This window comes from Pleurodeles waltl, chromosome 2_1 (assembly GCF_031143425.1).
Source record: "Pleurodeles waltl isolate 20211129_DDA chromosome 2_1, aPleWal1.hap1.20221129, whole genome shotgun sequence".
NCBI lineage: Eukaryota > Metazoa > Chordata > Amphibia > Caudata > Salamandridae > Pleurodeles > Pleurodeles waltl.
Window position 1 is genome coordinate 162,269,834 of NC_090438.1, and position 21,818 is coordinate 162,291,651.

At 45.1% G+C, this 21,818-nt stretch overlaps 1 protein-coding gene across 4 annotated transcripts in view; it reads right to left on the reverse strand.

Moving 5' to 3' along the window:
- STAG2 (STAG2 cohesin complex component) overlaps window positions 1-21,818 on the reverse strand; it is a 987,179-nt gene that overhangs the window by 333,566 nt on the left and 631,795 nt on the right. For all 4 annotated transcript variants that reach the window (XM_069211859.1, XM_069211886.1, XM_069211877.1 and 1 more), the window contains exon 18: window positions 8,264-8,356. In XM_069211859.1, coding sequence (XP_069067960.1) covers window positions 8,264-8,356 — 93 coding nt within the window. The remainder of the gene's footprint in view (window positions 1-8,263; window positions 8,357-21,818) is intronic.

Here is a 21,818-nt window from a genome sequence, read left to right on the forward strand (position 1 = left end):
GTTGGCTTCTTCTTGAACAGGTCCACTGTCCTTGGGAGAACTTTATCTTCATGAAAGGCAGGCAATCCTCCCAAAGGTTTGTAGGTCACTGGGCTACAGGACAGGTAGTCTTTTGGTGGTGCAGGATCTACGAGGGCTGCAACCAGGCAGGTAGGGCTGAGGCCAAGTCACTTGGTGTTTGTAGTCTTCTCTGCTGCGGTCAGGAGTTCTAAGGTTCAGGGGTACCACCTAAATTCTGAATTTAAGGGTGTTACAGGGGGTACTAGGTGGTAGCCAGTGGGTTGGCTCACCTTTAGGGTGACTACACCACTTTTAGGATCACTTTGTTTGATAACCCTAGTGGATTATATTCCTTCCAAACAAGATGGAGGAATTTAAATGGTAGTTTCCAATTCTGCTCGTCCACTTTAGGATTGGGACTAGCATGAATCTGCCTAATTTTCTCACCATTTGGAAATGCCTCAGTTGTATTACAGAGGCAGCAAGGCTTTTGAAACTTCCCACCCTGGAATATCCATCCTGCCTAGACGAGTTGTTAGCACCTCTGCCCAGAGCAGGTCTTTGTTCTGAGCTTTCAAGTGTGTTGGCTATCACCTCAGGGGACCAGAACTCTAACGGGCAGCACCAGTTTTGACCAGTCAGTGTCAGGAGTTTGGTAGGTTTGCAGGGGGCACCTCTAAGGTGCCCTCTGAGAGCCTGTATTAATATGAGATGTTTGATACCAAACATCCCTATCTTCAGTGAAGCCATCATGTAGCTGAGGAACTCATAATGACCAGTGTCCAGCACCTGTACTTAAAAGGACTTCCTTGTTCACTTACTATGTCTGTGAATCGACATTGACATAGCAGGGGCATACCTGCTCATGCAGGTATGCCCTCACATGTAACATAATGCATCCTGCCTTTAGGGCTGGAAGGCCTGCTGAGTGATGACTTACATATACTGTATACAGTGTAAAGGTCGACAGGGCACACAGGCTGTGTGCCGTGTTGTGTTTTCATTTTAGTTCTGCACCAAGACACAGAGCCTGGGAAGACAGCACTTTTGTGCACTTAGTTATCGGGTCCCTGAGGCCTAAAGCTTTGCCAATTGGGAAAAATCACTGCAGTTTTGGGATAAGAGATCTGGCACTGAGAACCTGTTTTGCAGGGACCCACTGCACTTTCACTCGAAATTGCAACAGAAACCAGGCAATAAGTTTTTCCTCCACAGGTTAACATTGAGATGACTCTGAAAATTGCACTGTGTATTTTTGAAACTGCAAAGTATTTATGCTTAAAAGTCTTCTTACCTGATCACATAGTTCTTGGGCTTAAACAAATATAAAAAGAATTGCTATTTTTGTAAATTGGTCTCGGATTTATTCTTTGAGTGCGTGTCTTTTATTGCCTCTGTGAGCACAACAAATGCTTAGCACAGGGGTGGGGAATTCCTATCGCCCGAGCCACGTTGATATCTTTGGAGGGGTGGAAGATGTAATTTCTATTTTGCCCGTGTAGGAAGTTGGCCTGGTGTGTGGTGGGTACCCAAGGTACTTACACCAGGTCAAGGTATCCCCTCTTGGTGAAGTTTAGGCAGTGTCTAGAAGCCAGGCTCTCTAGAGGTAGCTGTGGATGAGCAGCCAAGGCTTATTTAGGAGGCAAGCAAAGCTCGTGCAGTACTACTGTAGTCATACAGCACTTACACACACATGAAACCAGTGTTACAAAAATAAAGGCACTTTATTTTTAGGGCAATACCAAAATTACAAAAAAAGACAATATTCCCTTAGGAGGTAAGTGAGCACTAAATATGTACACTAGTAATCAGGGATCCGCATAGAGAAGGTTAGAAAATGGTGCAAATAGCAATAAGCAATAGTGACCCTAGGGGAGCCCAACCATGTACTCAAAAAAAATTGAATTTGAATACAGGACCCCCACCTAGGTAAGTGGAATGTGTAGAGGGGAGCTGGGGGTAATACAAAACTACAAATTTAAGTAACACAATAACCCACTAGCGACCAGGAAAGCATGAGTATTTCACTGGAATTAACCCAAACCACTCAAAAGGATGAAAAAAAGAATAGAAGACACCCAGACAAGACTGCAAGAAAACCAGCTGTGGATTTCTGGAGAAGAAATGTGGAGGGAGGGGGCCATGTCCAAAAGTCACAGTGGAGTCTAGGAGGAGTAGGAGCCACTACCCACCGAGCTGTACTTGCAAGAGTTGGTCGACAGTGAGGAAGAACAAGTCAGCACTGCAGCCCTGGAGCCGGAGATGTTTTCCTGATGGATGCAGAACATGTCCCACGCTGGAGTGAAAATTGCAGAGGTGTGCAGGAACTCCACCAACAAGCCTAGGCAAAGGCAAATTCGCAGTGCTGCCGGGGTCCACAAAGGCCCAGGAGGACTCCTCAGGAGGACAAGTCACATGGGACCCTCAGCGTCAGAGAGAGTCAACAGGAGTCCTACAGGACGGGGACACAGAAGTCACAGGAGCAGACCACACAGCACTACAGAAAAGGATCCCACGCTACGGGAGAACCATGCAGTGAGCAGAGCGTTGCAGGAAGGAATCCTGGGGACTGGAGCTACAGCAGATCATCATTGCAGCAGGTGCCTGCAGATGCAGGGGAGTGACTCCTTCACTCCAATGGAGATTCTGTCTTCTTGGGCAGGCTGAAGAGTTGCTGTCTTCTGAGGATGCACAGCCAGGGCAATGTTGCAAAGCTGGGAGGAGCTGTGGAAACAAAGTTGCAGAATAGTCTTTGAGTGGATTGCAGTGTTGTCAGTTCCAGGAGGATCCAGCTGCAGTTTCAGTGGCCAGAAGTCGAAGTGGAGGTTGCAGAGGAATCCTGCTGGAGTCTTGCAAGCCGAATCTGAGGACCCAGCCAAGAGACAGCCCCTAAATAGCCCCTTTTGACTGGGCTCCTTGAGGGTGTCAGACTAACTGCTGCAGCCCATAGAGATCCCCTGTTACCCCAACACCCTGGGTACTTGGGTGCCATATACTAGGGACTTACATGGGGGTACCAGTATGCCAAATGTGGGGGTGAAAAAGGTTCCCGCAACCATGTTTAAAAGGAGAGAGCTTAATCACTAGGGTCCTGGTTAGCAGAATCCCAGTGAACACAGTCAAACACACTGATAAACAGGCCAAAACGTAGGGTAACCATGCTATAAAAAGGCTACTTTCGTACAGCTCAAAGGACAAATAGGCAATAGATCAAAATAAAAACGGACACAGCTGTGGAGCATTTAGTGATCTGCCAGATTATCACTATGGAGCAGTCTTTTTAAGAAGCTTACATTTTTTCAGGAGGTGATTGGAAGTGTGTGTGTGTGTAAATAGGGTAATAAATGTATAAAAGAATTTTACTTTAAGCTGACATTCATTACAGCACCTAATTGTTTGGTTTAGTCATTTGCAAACTTGTGCGGAAACTAAACCAGAAGGAAACGTAAACAGCAGGATACAGTCTCAAGGCTTTCAGTGTAGCTTGCTGATTTAAGTTCATTATTTAATGCACAGGCCATTTCTGTAATTTACAAAGAAAAGTTGAGTGGAAGTTGAAACTTTAATATTTCGCAGTTTTTTTTTATTTTTATAGTTGCATTTACTTAAATGAACAATATAATACTTCATATAAAAAATACAGTGCTTCATACACTTAAATGGGCTATGAAGCACTATAACATTTTAGCAGACCATTCCACCCTCTCAGCCGGTCAGTCACAGGACCTGCCTTGTGTCCACCAATCCAGGCACGAACGTGTACTATTAATGAGGCAGAGTTTGCTGGAGGGTAGGCCTGCAGGTGGTATGCCTTATAGCCATAATTATGTTGAGTAATGTTTACATCTTCAGATTATGTTTGTGTCAGTCTGATGGGTATTTAGGGTGCAACACAAAGGGGAAGTAGCCATGATAAGCAGTCTCAGTCAACATACATAATTTTTAAGAACTCTGCAACAAAGAAATTGGCAACAAGGAGAAACTTGACATGTACATTCGCTCTGGCTAAGCTGACTACAAAGCCTGCGTTCTATAATATCTTATGGGGTTAAGACACCTGCTGCAGAGAGCTGTGTGTGCCCAGTAAATCTTAAGGAATGATAATGGCAAGACAACTCTGGTGGTTAATGCACTTGCTACAGAAATCTGTGTTTCATTTAGTCAAACTTTTGGCACATAAACAAGCCCAGAGGGTTAATTTGTCTCCTGTCAAAAAAACATTGGGTAACATGCAAATAACATTCTTATTTTATGTGGCTAGGTAAATGGGGTTCTACTTTTGACACAGAGATCATTTTATTACGTGCTGTTCATAAACAGTCGTAATACAGCACAGTGAGTTGTGAACGGGCATCAAGAACCCGCCTGCAAACTGCAAGGTCTGTTTTTTTTTTTCCAGTATGTTGTCATGATAAGCCTGCTAAAATGGTTTGGGTGGTAATAAAGACTTATTAGCACAAAAAAAAACAATCACTGTGTTACTGTTTAAATCCTTACTTGGTGTTTCTCTTGGCCATGGACTCTCTACATAAAACTCCTGCCAGTAAAAAATGTGTGACTCCTAAACCTAGAAACTCTCATTGTCTTATGTAACATCATACAGTCATATTTACAAAGTTACTTAAGCCAATGAGGTTGTATTCACTGGTTTACACGCTAGTATGATTATAGTCCATGTATAATGTGTGTGGTGTAAAGTGCTCCGACACCCTACATTGGGATTAATAGCGCTACAAAAGATTTAATAAAAAAAATAGTAACTACTAAATTGTTAAAAGTGTAAGTACTACTACAAACCAATACATCTGACATTCTTACAGTGCATGCATATCTTTCAAATACAGGGACTGAACAAAGTCAAAAGCTTGCCTCCACACACTAGTTTTTTTTCAGTACTTGTGAGGTGATAACTAGCTGTGTGCCTTTGTTTCCCATCCATTGCATTGCCATTTAGGTGTTGGCCTCCAGATAACTCCGAGCAAGGATTATATTCAAACAAAACAGGGGTGTTTTAAATTTGACCTTTGTTTTAGACCCAGCTGTAATCTAAAATAGGGAAGCCCCCTTACTGCCTATATGTTGCTGCTCCACACAAAGTTGACAACATGCAGGTGCTGCTGAATAAAGTCCCGATGTTGGCCAATTAAACCAGGATAAATTCTGTGTATTTCACGGAGGCCAGACGGATCCCCAATGCAGCTCAGTAATAGATGCTGAAACGAGAATCCTGCTGAATCCCTCTGCATTCCAGCACTGACCAAAAGTAAAAGTTAAGTGCAAGACAAGACTGCTAGTACAACGTTTTTCAAAAGATTTATGCACATTCTAGAGTACAATGAAATGAATGCAAACAGCAAACAAGTGAAGTTTGCACAAAATATCCTTTGCTAGTGCAACATTTATGAGTGTTACCAGTTTGAGCTGCAGAGGTCTATATTACCTAAAGAACAAACAAGCTTTATTTTCAGGCCAAGATGAGGTCCATTACTATAACCCATCTGGAAGCCGATGACCGCAGTAACTGCAGAATGCCGTCCCTCAAAAGGGGGACACAGAAGAATACTAACATCTTCAAATTAAATTAACAGGTTAAGGAGATTGAAGCTATATGATGTCAGATGCAGATTTTCCTCAGACATGATGCTCACATTCTTGTCTGTTTTTACAGCTTTAGGGCCCTCACTGTTGTGACCACATTTTGAGCCCAAGAGGCCCAAACTAGTACCAACCATCATTACATCAAGGATACCAAAGATATTCAACCTCTAACTACCCAGCATCAAGCTTCATCATAAATTGCCTAAAAAGGGCTGCTAAGGGTCCCACAATAAAGGTGAAAATATAAACCATGCCACTGGATGAGGTACCCTAGAGTTTCAATATCAGTGATAAACAGACTTGGTGACACAGCAGAAGACCAAGCAACACCACAACTCAAGGTACATGCATAGTGGATAAATGTGCGTAAAGCATTTGACCAAACTGAAACCAGAGAAAATGCACACACTGGAAAGCTGCTCCTCTACTTGGGATGTTTTGGAGATCATGTGTAACAGTGGCATTTTGACAGTATCAAAATACCATGACTGTTCAAGAAGAAATAGAACAGCCGCTATTAGATGAAGGATATCCAAAACTATCACAAGAACAAATCTAGTGATGTGCTAGAGAGAAAAAAAGAGCATAAAAGTAGTCTAGCTGGGTATTGTGAATTAACACAGAATGCAAAAATCTTAGCCACCTCATGCAAAAGTGAAATGAATTGAACTTGAGAAGGCTAAAATCATTCAATACCATGTTTCTTTCTAAAGATGGTGCCACGAGAATAGACATGCAGCTTGTAGGAATTCTCCATTGCTTTTTGAGTAGATCACAAAAAACAAAAAAACAGACCTAGTCGGATTGTGTGCCTTGCCACAGATTGAATGGTGAACTTGACTTAAGACTAACACCACAACCTTAACCAGTTGACAATGAAATGGAATACATTTAAGAATGTTGGTGGTGTAAGTTAGTATTTAAAGAAAAGGCCAAATAGTTTTTGCCTAGAATGAGATTACTAATATTCATCTAAAAAACACTTAATTTTGTGTGCCATTTAAAAACATTTACTCCCATTGTAGAAGCTTAGCTTATTTCAGAACAAATGTTATCTCAAGTGCTCGCACACACAAGCTACTGGATTCTCAGTTCTCAGTTATCAAACCTTCATTCATTCATTTGTTTTTGCATTTTAGTAGGGAAAAAGCATGTGAATAGCTATATGATGCCCTGTCATAACCAACTGACAGTCTTTCTCAGTATAATGATTCCTACTGCAGCTCTTTTCCATTCAAAGGAGCTCCACCTTGCTTTATGGGGTGGCCAAGGTACAGCACCTAAAGTTAAATGTTCATCAGCTTCTAATGTTGTCCCGCTACTTGTTGGGTGAATAACAGTAATGCCACTTTTCCAGTACAAAATTATATTTTGCCCTTGCTTTGTTGCAAACTATTTTGGTCACTTTTATCAAGAGTAAATACAATTCTTCTTATGTCTGTGTCCCAGCCCATATAATTGATTTACAGAGCAGGTGGGACAAGTGGATTTCTTTAATGGGCATGCAGATTTCTGTAGCATCTTGTCCCTTGGACAATTTGATTATTTAGAAATGTCCACACCCGTTAGCGCTATCCTCTGATAAGCCTAACTGCTCGCCCACAGTGCCACAAAATAGAGCATTAGTCCTATCTACTTTTGCCTCTGCAATAACAATTGGGGATCCACTGGAGATTCTGCACATTGTACTTCATTTTAGTGTACTATAAAGAGAGCAGGCGTCCTACACCGTTGTTTTAAATGGCAAAATCGAGTCAGCAGTTGAAAACTGCCCTTCCAAACAGCAGTGGCTACTTGAGAGCCAAGGTTTACTTTTGTCACATCCAGAGTGGCACAACTAATGCTGCCGTACCTGGGGTGACACTAACTTACATGCCCTGGGTACCGTATACTAGGTACTCTAGTAAATTAGTATGGGCCAATTGGGTAAAACCCCACCACATACACATTTTAAGGTCATGTCACAGATATTGAAACCTGGTTTGCAGGTCTCAGTGCACTCTGAACAACCAGCATCTTTAGTTTAAAAATTGGGGGTGACAATAAAAAAAAGGAATTTCCTTACAGCACCGAGCACGTAACTTCTGACGGAGGCAATGTTGAGCAAATCAACACCTTCTACTGGTGTGCAGAGGTACTGCTCAGTCTGATGCCTGTGAATAATTCTATGGGCTGCTGTTAAAAGTCTACATCAGAAATGGGTGAATGCAGGGCTAGCAACACTTTCTAAGCAACAGTCATCTTTGTGTAAAAAAAAAAAAAAAAAAGAAATCAAAATAAGTTTAGGAAAAAAATTAAAATGGTCTCCGCTGGGTACGACAACAGTGTCCAACACTCATCACATTTGACGCTTCCTGTGAAAACAACTGTGTATTTTAACTGCTGATGTTATTCTGGTGCCACTTAACTCTCAGACATCAGCTGTGAAGTTGGCAGCATTCAGAGTGACTACAAAGTGCGATTTTAATGAAGGTAGATCCATAGGAACAACAAGAACTTCTTAGGAAAGAAACCACTGAGCAACATTTATCAAGCAAACTGGTGGTTTTGCCATTTGCCTGCATACTTTGCAATGTAATTATGATCATCTCAGCCCTCAGGTAATGTATTACAATTTGAAGTATTGATTTACCATTCTCAAAGCAAAAGATTCAATTATGCCTACCTTTGCTAGTAGTTGTGGAAGCGATACTGCAAAAAGTTCAGTAATTCGTGTACGGTCATCCCACTGAGCTTTCTTTTCTTTTGCAGTTAATACCTACATTTTTGAGAGTGATCACAATTGGTGAGGTGGAAGCTTGATTTTCACTGATCAACACTTTATAGCACTGAAAGTTAGTTTAGTTACATCTATTCCACTACATATAGATACATAAATATATTTAGTTAAATACATGAATTACAGCTTTTACATGCATCATAAATTTAGACAGCATGGTGCCAATAACCATTAAAAAAGTAATTCTTAAGAAGGGAACACTTCAGGCCCAAACCTTACATAACACTGTAAATCTTGGAAAAATGCTTTAGACAGTACATTTTGCAATTTAAACAAATTTTTCTATTACCTGATAAAACATCAACCTTTTCAAACCTTGGCAGACTTACAATAGTTTCAGTCTAACAGGTTTAAGAAAATACAAACACCAAAATAAATGAAAACCTGCACGTTGTGAATCATTCAATTGGGTTCATGGGACAATCTGTATTACTGAGCACTATTCTTTTCAGAGAATTTGGTAAGGGAAGAAGTGGATGAGGTAGCAACATTCCAGCTAAAGATGATGAGCCTGAATTGTTATGCTTAACTGTTTTAGGACTTTCATGACCTGTAGCCTCATGAGATTCCTCTAACTCACTGACCACCAAGGATGGACTGCAAGGTATCCAAACCCCATCATTTCAATTGCAGCTTGATGCGGTACCGATTCAAAAGTCACAATTCTTTTTTTTGTTTTTTAGCACCACCAGAGTTACTTGAAACTGCCATGACCACTTCAGTGCAACACAGCCTTTCCTTTTTATACCCCCTTCAGCATCTTCCTTTAAATTCCTATAGTTCTCCCTCCTGTCATCTTTCATTGACATTATCAGTGTATCAGTATTCACTGACGTTATCAGTGTCCATTTGCTCACAGTAGGAGTCAGGCAATCGGAGTGCTTCAGAAACGCTTCTTACTCACTCCTCCCCCTCTCCCCTCACCCATCACCCATCACCACACCAGTGATTTGAGACTGGGTCGGTGCACCACATGTTTTGTGCAGTCTATTACTATGACACCCTTAGGATGCTCTTCATTTGCTTGATCCTGCCTTTCCTGATTATTTTGAAAAATCCTCAAATTCAAAAACTCAATTTTAGTGTCTCAATTCTGAAACCTTGTATGCTGCTAGAAAAGCAGCCAATGTCAGTTTTTGTTACTGCATAAAAGTTTGTTAGGTACTTTAATAAACTCAGCAGCTTTAACATGGGTTTCCTATCAGCAAGTTATTACATCAGTAGAGGCTAGATCCTGTCCCGCTACCCTAGGGTTTTCTTTCATAGGCAACGTATGTATTGGAGGCACATTACTCAAGCTCCTAGCAGAATGGGCACCTTCTCTAAATAGTTTTTTTTTTTTTTTTTTTTTTTTTAAGTTTGAGCAGTGCAGTTAGCAAGTCTATATGTACCTCCCAGTGCCCAACCACCATCCTACACCCCCTTATAATGTATCAGCTTCAAACTATGGTTATTCTCCTATATGTTACTGCTGTAAGAAATTGATTTACCAGATCCTTTAAGATCAATTCTTTTCTCCAAATCATACATCGCTTTTACCATATACATTTTTCCTCGGGCGAACCACGTTCGAGAGACCCATCCATCTCTTAAAAAAGCACGTTCTTGAGTCCTGAATTGGGTGGGGAATTGGGTTGTTTAACCAGCATTTAATAATTCACCTTTCCTGTTTCACTAAACGTGTTGGCTGCTGCAGTGGCAGTGCTGGTCTTGGGAAGCTGAGTAAGGACTGTGACCTGAGATTTCATTTCAACAGGAGAGAAGCAGCCTTCAACCTTAGAACGTAATGAAAGGGCAGAATACGCATATGCTGATTACAAGCTATACATCAGTCTCTACCCTTGCTTCCCCTTCCATGGTTTTAGTAGCAGCTAAAGCATTGGTGTGGCTCAGCCTGTGCCATAATTACCCTGGGCTGTCGAAAGAAGTGTTATCTCTTAAAGCACTAGCATGGATTCCAAAGTCATTTAACAGCCTTTGTTTCCAGGACCCATAACCACAGACAAGGGTTACTCACTGATTCCTGCTCAGATGACTTAACTTGCTCCCAACCTCCCCCTATGAGTGCAGCAGGAAGGGCACAGAGACCAGGTTACAGACTTACCAAAATGATCACTAGCTTTTCCATGGAAGCATCACAAAAAAAAGCGATTGAAACCAGAGGGGTGTCCAGGTTTGAACGATTCAAGTCAAAGGGATCATCTAAGTTTTAAAGTACGCAATATTCATCCACCTATAGTCTTGATTGTTTTCATCTCAGGTGCTCGCACCAGTAATGCAGAATATAGGCAGTGTGCTGCTTCCAGCAGAAGCCATCTTTCAAGCTTTGCTTGCCCATGGCCACTATTTAATGAGGCGTTTAACTTTTCAAATCTAACCAAGTTTTGAAATGGACATCAGAGATTGGTATTGATGCCCTTGAAAAGCATTTTTTGCTATTGTCACCAATGGCAAGAAGTAACACTTAGAAGCCAGCTTTATAAGACAGGGGAACTGGAAAATGTCATTGACATATGCATCTGTAGGTTCTTTACTGGAACTATACGCTTACAAACAAGTCCATACATACATTTGCAAGATATAAATACAAGCATTACACTAAACCACAAACATGCACTGACAAATTCATGAAACTGGCAAATTCAATGAGCATGGCACCCAGTCCCCTACTGCAGACTGAAAGGGCAGTAGTAAACTGGTAAATTGACTTTGCATTGTAAGGTAATGGTAAAGCCCAAACCTTCCTTTATTTTTTTTTAACCAAATGCAAGTCACCCCTAAGGTAGGCTTAATGAGCCCTAAGGCAGGGCGTTCTATGTTAGAAAGTGGAATATGTGTTTTATTTGTTACAGCAGTAAAAACCCTGAAGAACAAGTTACTTACCTTTGATTATGCCCGAGGCACTCTAACATCAGTCACTTTTCATGACTTTCCATGCCAGGAGCGGAGAGCCAAGAAGTGCAATGACACTGGAGTGTCCAAACTAGGGCCCTAAAGGGATCGTCCCTAACCCTAGAAATCTGTCCACAGAGCAGGGAGAATGGGTGGGTCAGTAAAGAATCTGCAGCTAGATATTGTCTCCACCAGATACGGCAGTACCAAAAGGTAATTAACTTGTTCATCTAGAAGCAGATTCCTTACATTTTAATACATACCCAAGCAATAATGCCTCCAGTGGTGGGACTGCAGACTAATTTAAAAAGGGAAGTCCGCAGGACCAAATGGGAAAAGTGACCATCCCTGCAGACATGACTGTCCCGGCAGTAATGTTTGGTAAACGTGTGCAGGGAAGCCCAGATTGCTGCCTGGCAGATCTCCAGGACTGGGACTGGGACTGTCTAACGCAGCCGCAGCTTTGGCTCTGGTGAAATGAGCCTGTAAGTCCTCACGAGACTACTCCTTTGCCAGTAAGTAGCTAATTTTGATGTAGAGAACAACCCATCGAGAGATGGTCCGTTTCTGCACTCCTAGTCGTTTCTTTGCACCTAGATAACCCACGAAGAGTTGGTAGTTCACCCCGAACTCTTGTGTGCAGTCAAGGTAGAACAACAATACTCTTTCTGGGTGCATACGGCAGAGTCACTACTCTTTAGAGGGATGTGGAGGAGCACAGAAAATAGTCAAGTTGATGGACTGGCCCATATGAAATGCTGTGACCACTTTCGTCAGGAAAGAGGCTCTAATGCGAAGCACCAGTGTAGGAAGCTGGCTCTGTATATACTACACCAGAGTAAGGTACAGCGTGTACTGAGTCCAGTGGATCCCCAGAGGCTTCTAAGAGGCTAAAGTGGATAATACTAATGCTCTCTATTGTGGTACTCTGGTCGAGAAGTTAGGCTTATCATAGGGTAGTCCAAAGCATTTGTTGTACACATGCAATCAACAAATGAGGCACACACTCAATGACTAACTCCAGACCAATGTTTATGTATCAAAAATATACTTTGCTACTTTATTTCTAGAACCAAAATGATCTTTGTTGCAGTTAAGTACAGTTTCAAGTATGTATCACTTTCAAATATCAAATGCACTTTTTGTTTGGAATACACAGATAAAACAGTTTTCAGGTATGATACTTTACAATTTCAAAAATCGACACTTTCATTGAAGGCAATGGAGTTCTGGGAGAAAAAGTACATACACAGTTAACAGGTAAGTACTAGACTTAATATGCTAGTCTTTGGGGTTTAAGGTGCCCACAGGGCAAAATTTTGTAACAGTGTTGTGCGGCCAATCCTTTTCAATGGAAAACTCCTGACTCGCAAAGAGGCTGCAGGTTTGGTCTGCGGGGTGGGCTGAAGAAGACCAACAGCTGGACAGGTAAGTTGAGGCTCCTCTGTACATCAATGGACTGTCTGCTGGGTTCCTCATGGCCTGGTGGCTGCAGGTGCAGGGGTAATTTAGGCATCAGGTACCTTCACCGGATCTGGTCGGGGGTCCTCTGGATTCAGGCTTTAGTTGTGGTGGCCAAGAGGGGTCAAGCCGGGGTGGACTCTACGTCGATAAATGCCTAGGGACTCTCTGGTCAGGTGAGCCACCTGTATTCAGGCCATGGGTGGCGGGTGCAGAGTGTGCAGGAATCGCAGATCCTGAAGGTCCTAGAGTCCCGGTTGAGGTTTTTTTTTTGTGGAGAGGGCCGCTTTCCTCAGGAGATCTTGGTCCTTAGGAAAGGCAGGCAGTCCTCTAAGGGTTTGTAGAGGTTGCTGGTCCTGCAGGACAAGTCGCCTTGTTGTAGCAGAAGTCTTGAAGCTGCAGACATGCCGGAAGGTCTGGGACCAAGTCAGTTGTCTGGAGTCTTGACTGCTGGTACGGCTCTTCAGCCCTCCTTCCTTAGGTCACCAGGAATCTGAAGAGCAAGGGTCAGGGGTACCCCTAAATACTATATTTAGGAGCATTATAGGGGTCAGAGGACATCAGCCAAGGGCTACCGACCCTGAGGGTGGCTACACCTTTCATGTGCCCACTTCCTTTAGGGAGGGGGGCACACACCTAACCCTATTGGCTATCAACCTCCAAAAAAACAAGGAGGACTCTGCCAGGAGGGGTTCACATCAGCTCTGGGAACCCTAGGGGTGGTCCCGGCTGGGATGGACATTCCTTTTATTATTCATTTATTTTTGTATAACTGAATGTTTTCTTTCATGTGTGTAAGTGCTGTGAGACCACAGTGGTATTGCATGAAATTTGCATGTGCCCTATATAAGCCTCATCTGCTCATCCACAGCTACCCCTAGAGATCCTGGCTTCTAGACACTGCCTACACTTCACTAAGTGGTGATATCTACAGGGAGTGCAGAATTATTAGGCAAGTTGTATTTTTGAGGATTAATTTTATTATTGAACAACAACCATGTTCTCAATGAACCCACAAAACTCATTAATATCAAAGCTGAATATTTTTGGAAGTAGTTTTTAGTTTGTTTTTAGTTTTAGCTATGTTAGGGGGATATCTGTGTGTGCAGGTGACTATTACTGTGCATAATTATTAGGCAACTTAATAAAAAACAAATATATACCCATTTCAATTATTTATTATTACCAGTGAAACCAATATAACATCTCAACATTCACAAATATACATTTCTGACATTCAAAAACAAAACAAAAACAAATCAGTGACCAATATAGCCACCTTTCTTTGCAAGGACACTCAAAAGCCTGCCATCCATGGATTCTGTCAGTGTTTTGATCTGTTCACCATCAACATTGCGTGCAGCAGCAACCACAGCCTCCCAGACACTGTTCAGAGAGGTGTACTGTTTTCCCTCCTTGTAAATCTCACATTTGATGATTGACCACAGGTTCTCAATGGGGTTCAGATCAGGTGAACAAGGAGGCCATGTCATTAGATTTCCTTCTTTTATACCCTTTCTTGCCAGCCACGCTGTGGAGTACTTGGACGCGTGTGATGGAGCATTGTCCTGCATGAAAATCATGATTTTCTTGAAGGATGCAGACTTCTTCCTGTACCACTGCTTGAAGAAGGTGTCTTCCAGGAACTGGCAGTAGGACTGGGAGTTGTGCTTGACTCCATCCTCAACCCGAAAAGGCCCCACAAGCTCATCTTTGATGTTACCAGCCCAAACCAGTACTCCACCTCCACCTTGCTGGCGTCTGAGTCGGACTGGAGCTCTCTGCCCTTTACCAATCCAGCCACGGGCCCATCCATCTGGCCCATCAAGACTCACTCTCATTTCATCAGTCCATAAAACCTTAGAAAAATCAGTCTTGAGATATTTCTTGGCCCAGTCTTGACGTTTCAGCTTGTGTGTCTTGTTCAGTGGTGGTCGTCTTTCAGCCTTTCTTACCTTGGCCATGTCTCTGAGTATTGCACACCTTGTGCTTTTGGGCACTCCAGTGATGTTGCAGCTCTGAAATATGGCCAAACTGGTGGCAAGTGGCATCGTGGCAGCTGCACGCTTGACTTTTCTCAGTTCATGGGCAGTTATTTTGCGCCTTGGTTTTTCCACACGCTTCTTGCGACCCTGTTGACTATTTTGAATGAAACGCTTGATTGTTCGATGATCACGCTTCAGAAGCTTTGCAATTTTAAGAGTGCTGCATCCCTCTGAAAGATATCTCACTATTTTTGACTTTTCTGAGCCTGTCAAGTCCTTCTTTTGACCCATTTTGCCAAAGGAAAGGAAGTTGCCTAATAATTATGCACACCTGATATAGGGTGTTGATGTCATTAGACCACACCCCTTCTCATTACAGAGATGCACATCACCTAATATGCTTAATTGGTAGTAGGCTTTCGAGCCTTTACAGCTTGGAGTAAGACAACATGCATAAAGAGGATGATGTGGTCAAAATACTCATTTGCCTAATAATTCTGCACTCCCTGTAGACCTGGTATAAGGTGTACTCACCACACACCAGGTCAGCTTCCTACATGCAGTATCAGTAGCGCTGAGGGTACAATGAATAATTATGTTCAATATTAATTTAGGCTCAAAGGCTATCTGATAGGTTTGTGTTCTGTTTTCTTCAGGGAGGTATTGGAAGAGTTCCTCTATTTTATCCCAGTGGGCTCTATCACATCTAGAGAGGCGGTCAATGTAGTTTGCGATATGCCAGTGATTAGCAGTTGTGCAACCACCCCCTTTCCAGTTGCGTCAATATTTTTGCTATCCTTATCTGATGGAGGGGCGTCACCAGATGTTTGGGAATTTGTTTTTTGGAGGAGGTTGGCTCCGTTTATGGTATACACCTATGGTGTAGCACCCTATACTGAGTCCAGGCATCCCTTAGTGATAGTGTTTAGGTGTCCACAAAGCAGAAGCTCTGTAGGGGTAGCTGCGGTGAGCAGCTAAAGCTTATGTAGGAGGAGTAGAAAGCAGTTACAATATCACAACAGTCAGTCAGTAACCATTCACAAGTAACAGCAGGTGTTGCAAAAATAAACTAGGACAGCCTCCTACAGTGAGGGCATATCAGCACGAGCAGAAATGCCCCTGCTAGGTGTTTGCTGATTCTCAGACGTAAGTGACCAGGGAAGCCATTTTAAATGCATGTGCTGGGCACTGGTCATCACGAGTTTCCCAGCTACATGATGGCTTCACTGAACGTAGAGATGTTTGGTATCAAACATCTTGTATTGGTGAACCCACACTGATACCAGAGATGGATTAACAAATACCTGACCCGAGGGTACCTTAGAGGTACCCCCTTGAAAATCTATAAACTACTAGAGTGTTGACTGACTGGTCCTGACCATTTCAGCCACCTTAGCCACGTTTCTGACCTTCTATGGTGAGAACCAGCACTCGGAGGCCAGAGACGAAAGCCTGCACTGGGAAGGGGTGTTGATACCTCCTCCAGGCAGGATGGACATTCCAGAGAAGCTTCAAAGGCCTAGCCGCCTTTTCAATTCAACTCAGGTCTCTCAAGATGACGGAGATGACCAACTCCTCGACCCCCCTGCCCCCATTCTGACCCCACTTCTTCCTGGCAGAATAGTCAGGAAAATTAGTTAGATTAAGAGGTGTGACCACATCATGCCAGTGCCACCCCTATGGTGGATTAGCTGAAGTGGACACCACTTTTTTAAATGTCTCCATCTTGTTTAGGATGGAATTATACCTCTAGGGTCAGGGTTATGCCATTTCCAAACGGAAGTGGTCAGACAGGGTGTAGTCACCCTCAAAGTGGGTAACCCATTGGCTGCCATCAAGCACTGCCTGTAATACCCCTAAATTCAGTATTTAGGTGACACCCCTGAACCCAAGTACTCAGATTATGACAACCTAAGAAACTCAGACACTTAAAAGTCGCACCAGCAGAAGAGAAAAGAAGCAGCTGATCTGGTACCAATCCCGGCAACCTGCCTGCAACCTTCAATTGAATCTGCGCCATAAGATGCCTTGACCTGCAGCTGAGGCTCCAGAAACCCAGGAGGACTGCCTGTCTTTAAAAAATACTCAAGACCCCAGTGAGCAGCTGACCCGCTCCACAATCAACTCTAAATAAAGGACTCTGGAGCTTCCGGAACCACAAAAAAGCGACACCTGAAGTCTCTGCTGCAGCCGCCATCACCAACCTGAGTGGGAGTGGTCCACAGCTACTGAGTCCATCATGGTTTACTCCTCTAGAACTTCCTGAAGTCACTTGCAGCCCCTGAACGCTGGCTCCCTCTATCGCAGGCTCTGTGGTGAGAGACACCAGACACCTGGAGCAACCACTGCACCTGTCGCCTCAGCTGAAGCAGGTCCCTGGTGTTCACAACGTACCCCAGCTCTCCTGAGCTCGAGTCCACTGTGGTTTCATGCCTCCTGGACTCCACGACAACATCTGCTGTCTCAAGCCACGGGACCCCTCAACCACAAGTGCTCCTTAGCAAGGAAACCCGATGGCAAAGGACACCCCTGCATCCATTACTCATGGGCCTGGGAGGGAAGGACCAAAGGTGCACCTATGTCCCTGGGCATCCCATGTTTGTTACCTACCTGTTGGTTTTCGCTGACTGGCTCCCTAGCCAGAGCATTAAAGCCTATTTCCACTGAGACCAATCCCCATTGAAATACATTGGGCACCCGACGCCATATTACACCTCTGCACTTGGATGCCCCAGTACTGCCTGGAGTGACCTGTTGGTGTGGTCCTGATTTCTGCCCAATACTCATCTTAAGTCTCAGAGATTGGTCTTGGAAGTAGTTGTAAAGTACATGTTTGCTGAACTTGTGTTCCTCCCATAGGTTAAAATTGAAGAACTCAAAAATTGCACTGTGTCAACTTTTGCAAGTGAAAAGTATTTATGCTAAAAACAGGCTTACCTATAACTAAGTTCTTGGTTTCAAATTATATCTAAAAATAAGTGCTATTTTTCTAATTTGGTCTCGGATTTATTCTTTGAGTGTGTGTAACATTTATTGCCTTTGTGAGGACAAACAAATGCTCAGAACTACTTTTTGATGAGTGTAAGGAAATGCCTCCTTGGCCTAGTTACCCCCTGACTTTTTGCCTTTGCTGATGCTATGTTTTGAATTGAAAGTGTGCTGAGGCCTGCTAACCAGGCCCCAGCACCAGTGTTCTTTCCCTAACCTGTACTTTTGATTCCACAATTGGCACACCCTGGCATCCAGATAAGTCCCTTGTAACTGGTACCTCTGGTACCAAGGGCCCTGATGCCAGGGAAGGTCTCTAAGGGCTGCAGCATGTATTATGCCACCCTGGAGACCCCTCACTCAGCACAGACACACTGCTTACCAGCTTGTGTGTGCTAGTGAGAACAAAATGAGAAAGTCGACATGGCACTCCCCTCAGGGTGCCATGCCAGCCTCTCACTGCCTATGCAGTATAGGTAAGACACCCATCTAGCAGGCCTTACAGCCCTAAGGCAGGGTGCACTATACCATAGGTGAGGGTACCAGTGCATGAGCACTGTGCCCCTACAGTGTCTAAGCAAAACCTTAGACATTGTAAGTGCAGGGTAGCCATAAGAGTATATGGTCTGGGAGTCTGTTTTACACGAACTCCACAGCACCATAATGGCTACACTGAAAACTGGGAAGTTTGGTATCAAACTTCTCAGCACAATAAATGCACACCGATGCCAGTGTACATTTTATTGCAAAATACACCCCAGAGGGCACCTTAGAGGTGCCCCCTGAAACTTAACCGACTGTCTGTGTAGGCTGACTAGTTCCAGCATCCTGCCACACTAGAGACATGTTGCTGGCCCCATGGGGAGAGTGCCTTTGTCACTCTGAGGCCAGTAACAAAGCCTGCACTGGGTGGAGATGCTAACACCTCCCCCAGGCAGGAGCTGTAACACCTGGCGGTGAGCCTCAAAGGCTCACCCCTTTGTCACAGCACCGCAGGACACTCCAGCTAGTGGAGTTGCCCGCCCCCTCCGGCCCCGGCCCCCACTTTTGGCGGCAAGGCCGGAGAAAATAATGAGAATAACAAGGAGGAGTCACTGGCCAGTCAGGACAGCCCCTAAGGTGTCCTGAGCTGAGGTGACTCTAACTTTTAGAAATCCTCCATCTTGCAGATGGAGGATTCTCCCAATAGGATTAGGGATGTGACCCCCTCCCCTTGGGAGGAGGCACAAAGAGGGTGTACCCACCCTCAGGGCTAGTAGCCATTGGCTACTAACCTCCCAGACCTAAACACGCCCTTAAATTTAGTATTTAAGGGCTTCCCTGAACCTAAAGATTTAGATTCCTGCAACTACAAGAAGGACTGCCTAGCTGAAAACCCCTGCAGAGGAAGACCAGAAGACAACAACTGCCTTGGCTCCAGAAACTCACCGGCCTGTCTCCTGCCTTCCAAAGAACTCTGCTCCAGCGACGCCTTCCAAAGGGACCAGCGACCTCTGAATCCTCTGAGGACTGCCCTGCTTCGACGACAAGAGACTCCAGAGGACAGCGGACCTGCTCCAAAAAGACTGCAACTTTGTTCAAAGGAGCAGCTTTAAAGAACCCTGCAATCTCCCCGCAAGAAGCGTGAGACTTGCAACACTGCACCCGGCGACCCCGACTCGGCTGGTGGAGAACCAACACCTCAGGGAGGACCCCCGGACTACTCTACGACTGTGAGTACCAAAACCTGTCCCCCCTGAGCCCCCACAGCGCCGCCTGCAGAGGGAATCCCGAGGCTTCCCCTGACCGCGACTCTCTGAAACCTAAGTCCCGACGCCTGGAAAAGACCCTGCACCCGCAGCCCCCAGGACCTGAAGGACCGGACTTTCACTGCAGAAGTGACCCCCAGGAGTCCCTCTCCCTTGCCCAAGTGGAGGTTTCCCAGAGGAAGCCCCCCCCCTTGCCTGCCTGCAGCGCTGAAGAGATCCCTTGATCTCTCATTGACTTCCATTGCGAACCCGACGCTTGTTCTAACACTGCACCCGGCCGCCCCCGCGCCGCTGAGGGTGAAATTTCTGTGTGGGCTTGTGTCCCCCCCGGTGCCCTACAAAACCCCCCTGGTCTGCCCTCCGAAGACGCGGGTACTTACCTGCTGGCAGACTGGAACCGGGGCACCCCCTTCTCTCCATTGAAGCCTATGCGTTTTGGGCACCACTTTGAACTCTGCACCTGACCGGCCCTGAGCTGCTGGTGTGGTAACTTTGGGGTTGCTCTGAACCCCCAACGGTGGGCTACCTTGGACCAAGAACTGAACCCTGTAAGTGTCGTACTTACCTGGTAAAACTAACAAAAACTTACCTCCCCCAGGAACTGTGAAAATTGCACTAAGTGTCTGTAAGGAAATGCCTCCTTGGCATGGTTGCCCCCTGACTTTTTGCCTTTGCTGATGCTATGTTTACAATTGAAAGTGTGCTGAGGCCTGCTAACCAGGCCCCAGCACCAGTGTTCTTTCCCTAACCTGTACTTTTGTATCCACAATTGGCAGACCCTGGCATCCAGATAAGTCCCTTGTAACTGGTACTTCTAGTACCAAGGGCCCTGATGCCAAGGAAGGTCTCTAAGGGCTGCAGCATGTCTTATGCCACCCTGGAGACCTCTCACTCAGCACAGACACACTGCTTGCCAGCGTGTGTGTGCTAGTGAGGACAAAACGAGTAAGTCGACATGGCACTCCCCTCAGGGTGCCATGCCAGCCTCTCACTGCCTATGCAGTATAGGTAAGACACCCCTCTAGCAGGCCTTACAGCCCTAAGGCAGGGTGCACTATACCATAGGTGAGGGTACCAGTGCATGAGCATGGTACCCCTACAGTGTCTAAACAAAACCTTAGACATTGTAAGTGCAGGGTAGCCATAAGAGTATATGGTCTGGGAGTTTGTCAAACACGAACTCCACAGCACCATAATGGCTACACTGAAAACTGGGAAGTTTGGTATCAAACTTCTCAGCACAATAAATGCACACTGATGCCAGTGTACATTTTATTGTAAAATACACCCCAGAGGGCACCTTAGAGGTGCCCCCTGAAACTTAACCGACTGTCTGTGTAGGCTGACTAGTTTTAGCAGCCTGCCACAAACCGAGACATGTTGCTGGCCCCATGGGGAGAGTGCCTTTGTCACTCTGAGGCCAGTAACAAAGCCTGCACTGGGTGGAGATGCTAACACCTCCCCCAGGCAGGAATTGTCACACCTGGCGGTGAGCCTCAAAGGCTCACCTCCTTTGTGCCAACCCAGCAGGACACTCCAGCTAGTGGAGTTGCCCGCCCCCTCCGGCCAGGCCCCACTTTTGGCGGCAAGGCCGGAGAAAATAATGAGAAAAACAAGGAGGAGTCACTGGCCAGTCAGGACAGCCCCTAAGGTGTCCTGAGCTGAGGTGACTCTGACTTTTAGAAATCCTCCATCTTGCAGATGGAGGATTCCCCCAATAGGGTTAGGATTGTGACCCCCTCCCCTTGGGAGGAGGCACAAAGAGGGTGTACCCACCCTCAGGGCTAGTAGCCATTGGCTACTAACCCCCCAGACCTAAACACGCCCTTAAATTTAGTATTTAAGGGCTACCCTGAACCCTAGAAAATTAGATTCCTGCAACTACAAGAAGAAGGACTGCCTAGCTGAAAACCCCTGCAGAGGAAGACCAGAAGACGACAACTGCCTTGGCTCCAGAAACTCACCGGCCTGTCTCCTGCCTTCCAAAGATCCTGCTCCAGCGACGCCTTCCAAAGGGACCAGCAACCTCGACATCCTCTGAGGACTGCCCCTGCTTCGAAAAGACAAGAAACTCCCGAGGACAGCGGACCTGCTCCAAGAAAAGCTGCAACTTTGTTTCCAGCAGCTTTAAAGAACCCTGCAAGCTCCCCGCAAGAAGCGTGAGACTTGCAACACTGCACCCGGCGACCCCGACTCGGCTGGTGGCGATCCAACACCTCAGGAGGGACCCCAGGACTACTCTAAGACTGAGTACAAAAACCTGTCCCCCCTGAGCCCCCACAGCGCCGCCTGCAGAGGGAATCCCGAGGCTTCCCCTGACCGCGACTCTTTGAACCTAAAGTCCCGACACCTGGGAGAGACCCTGCA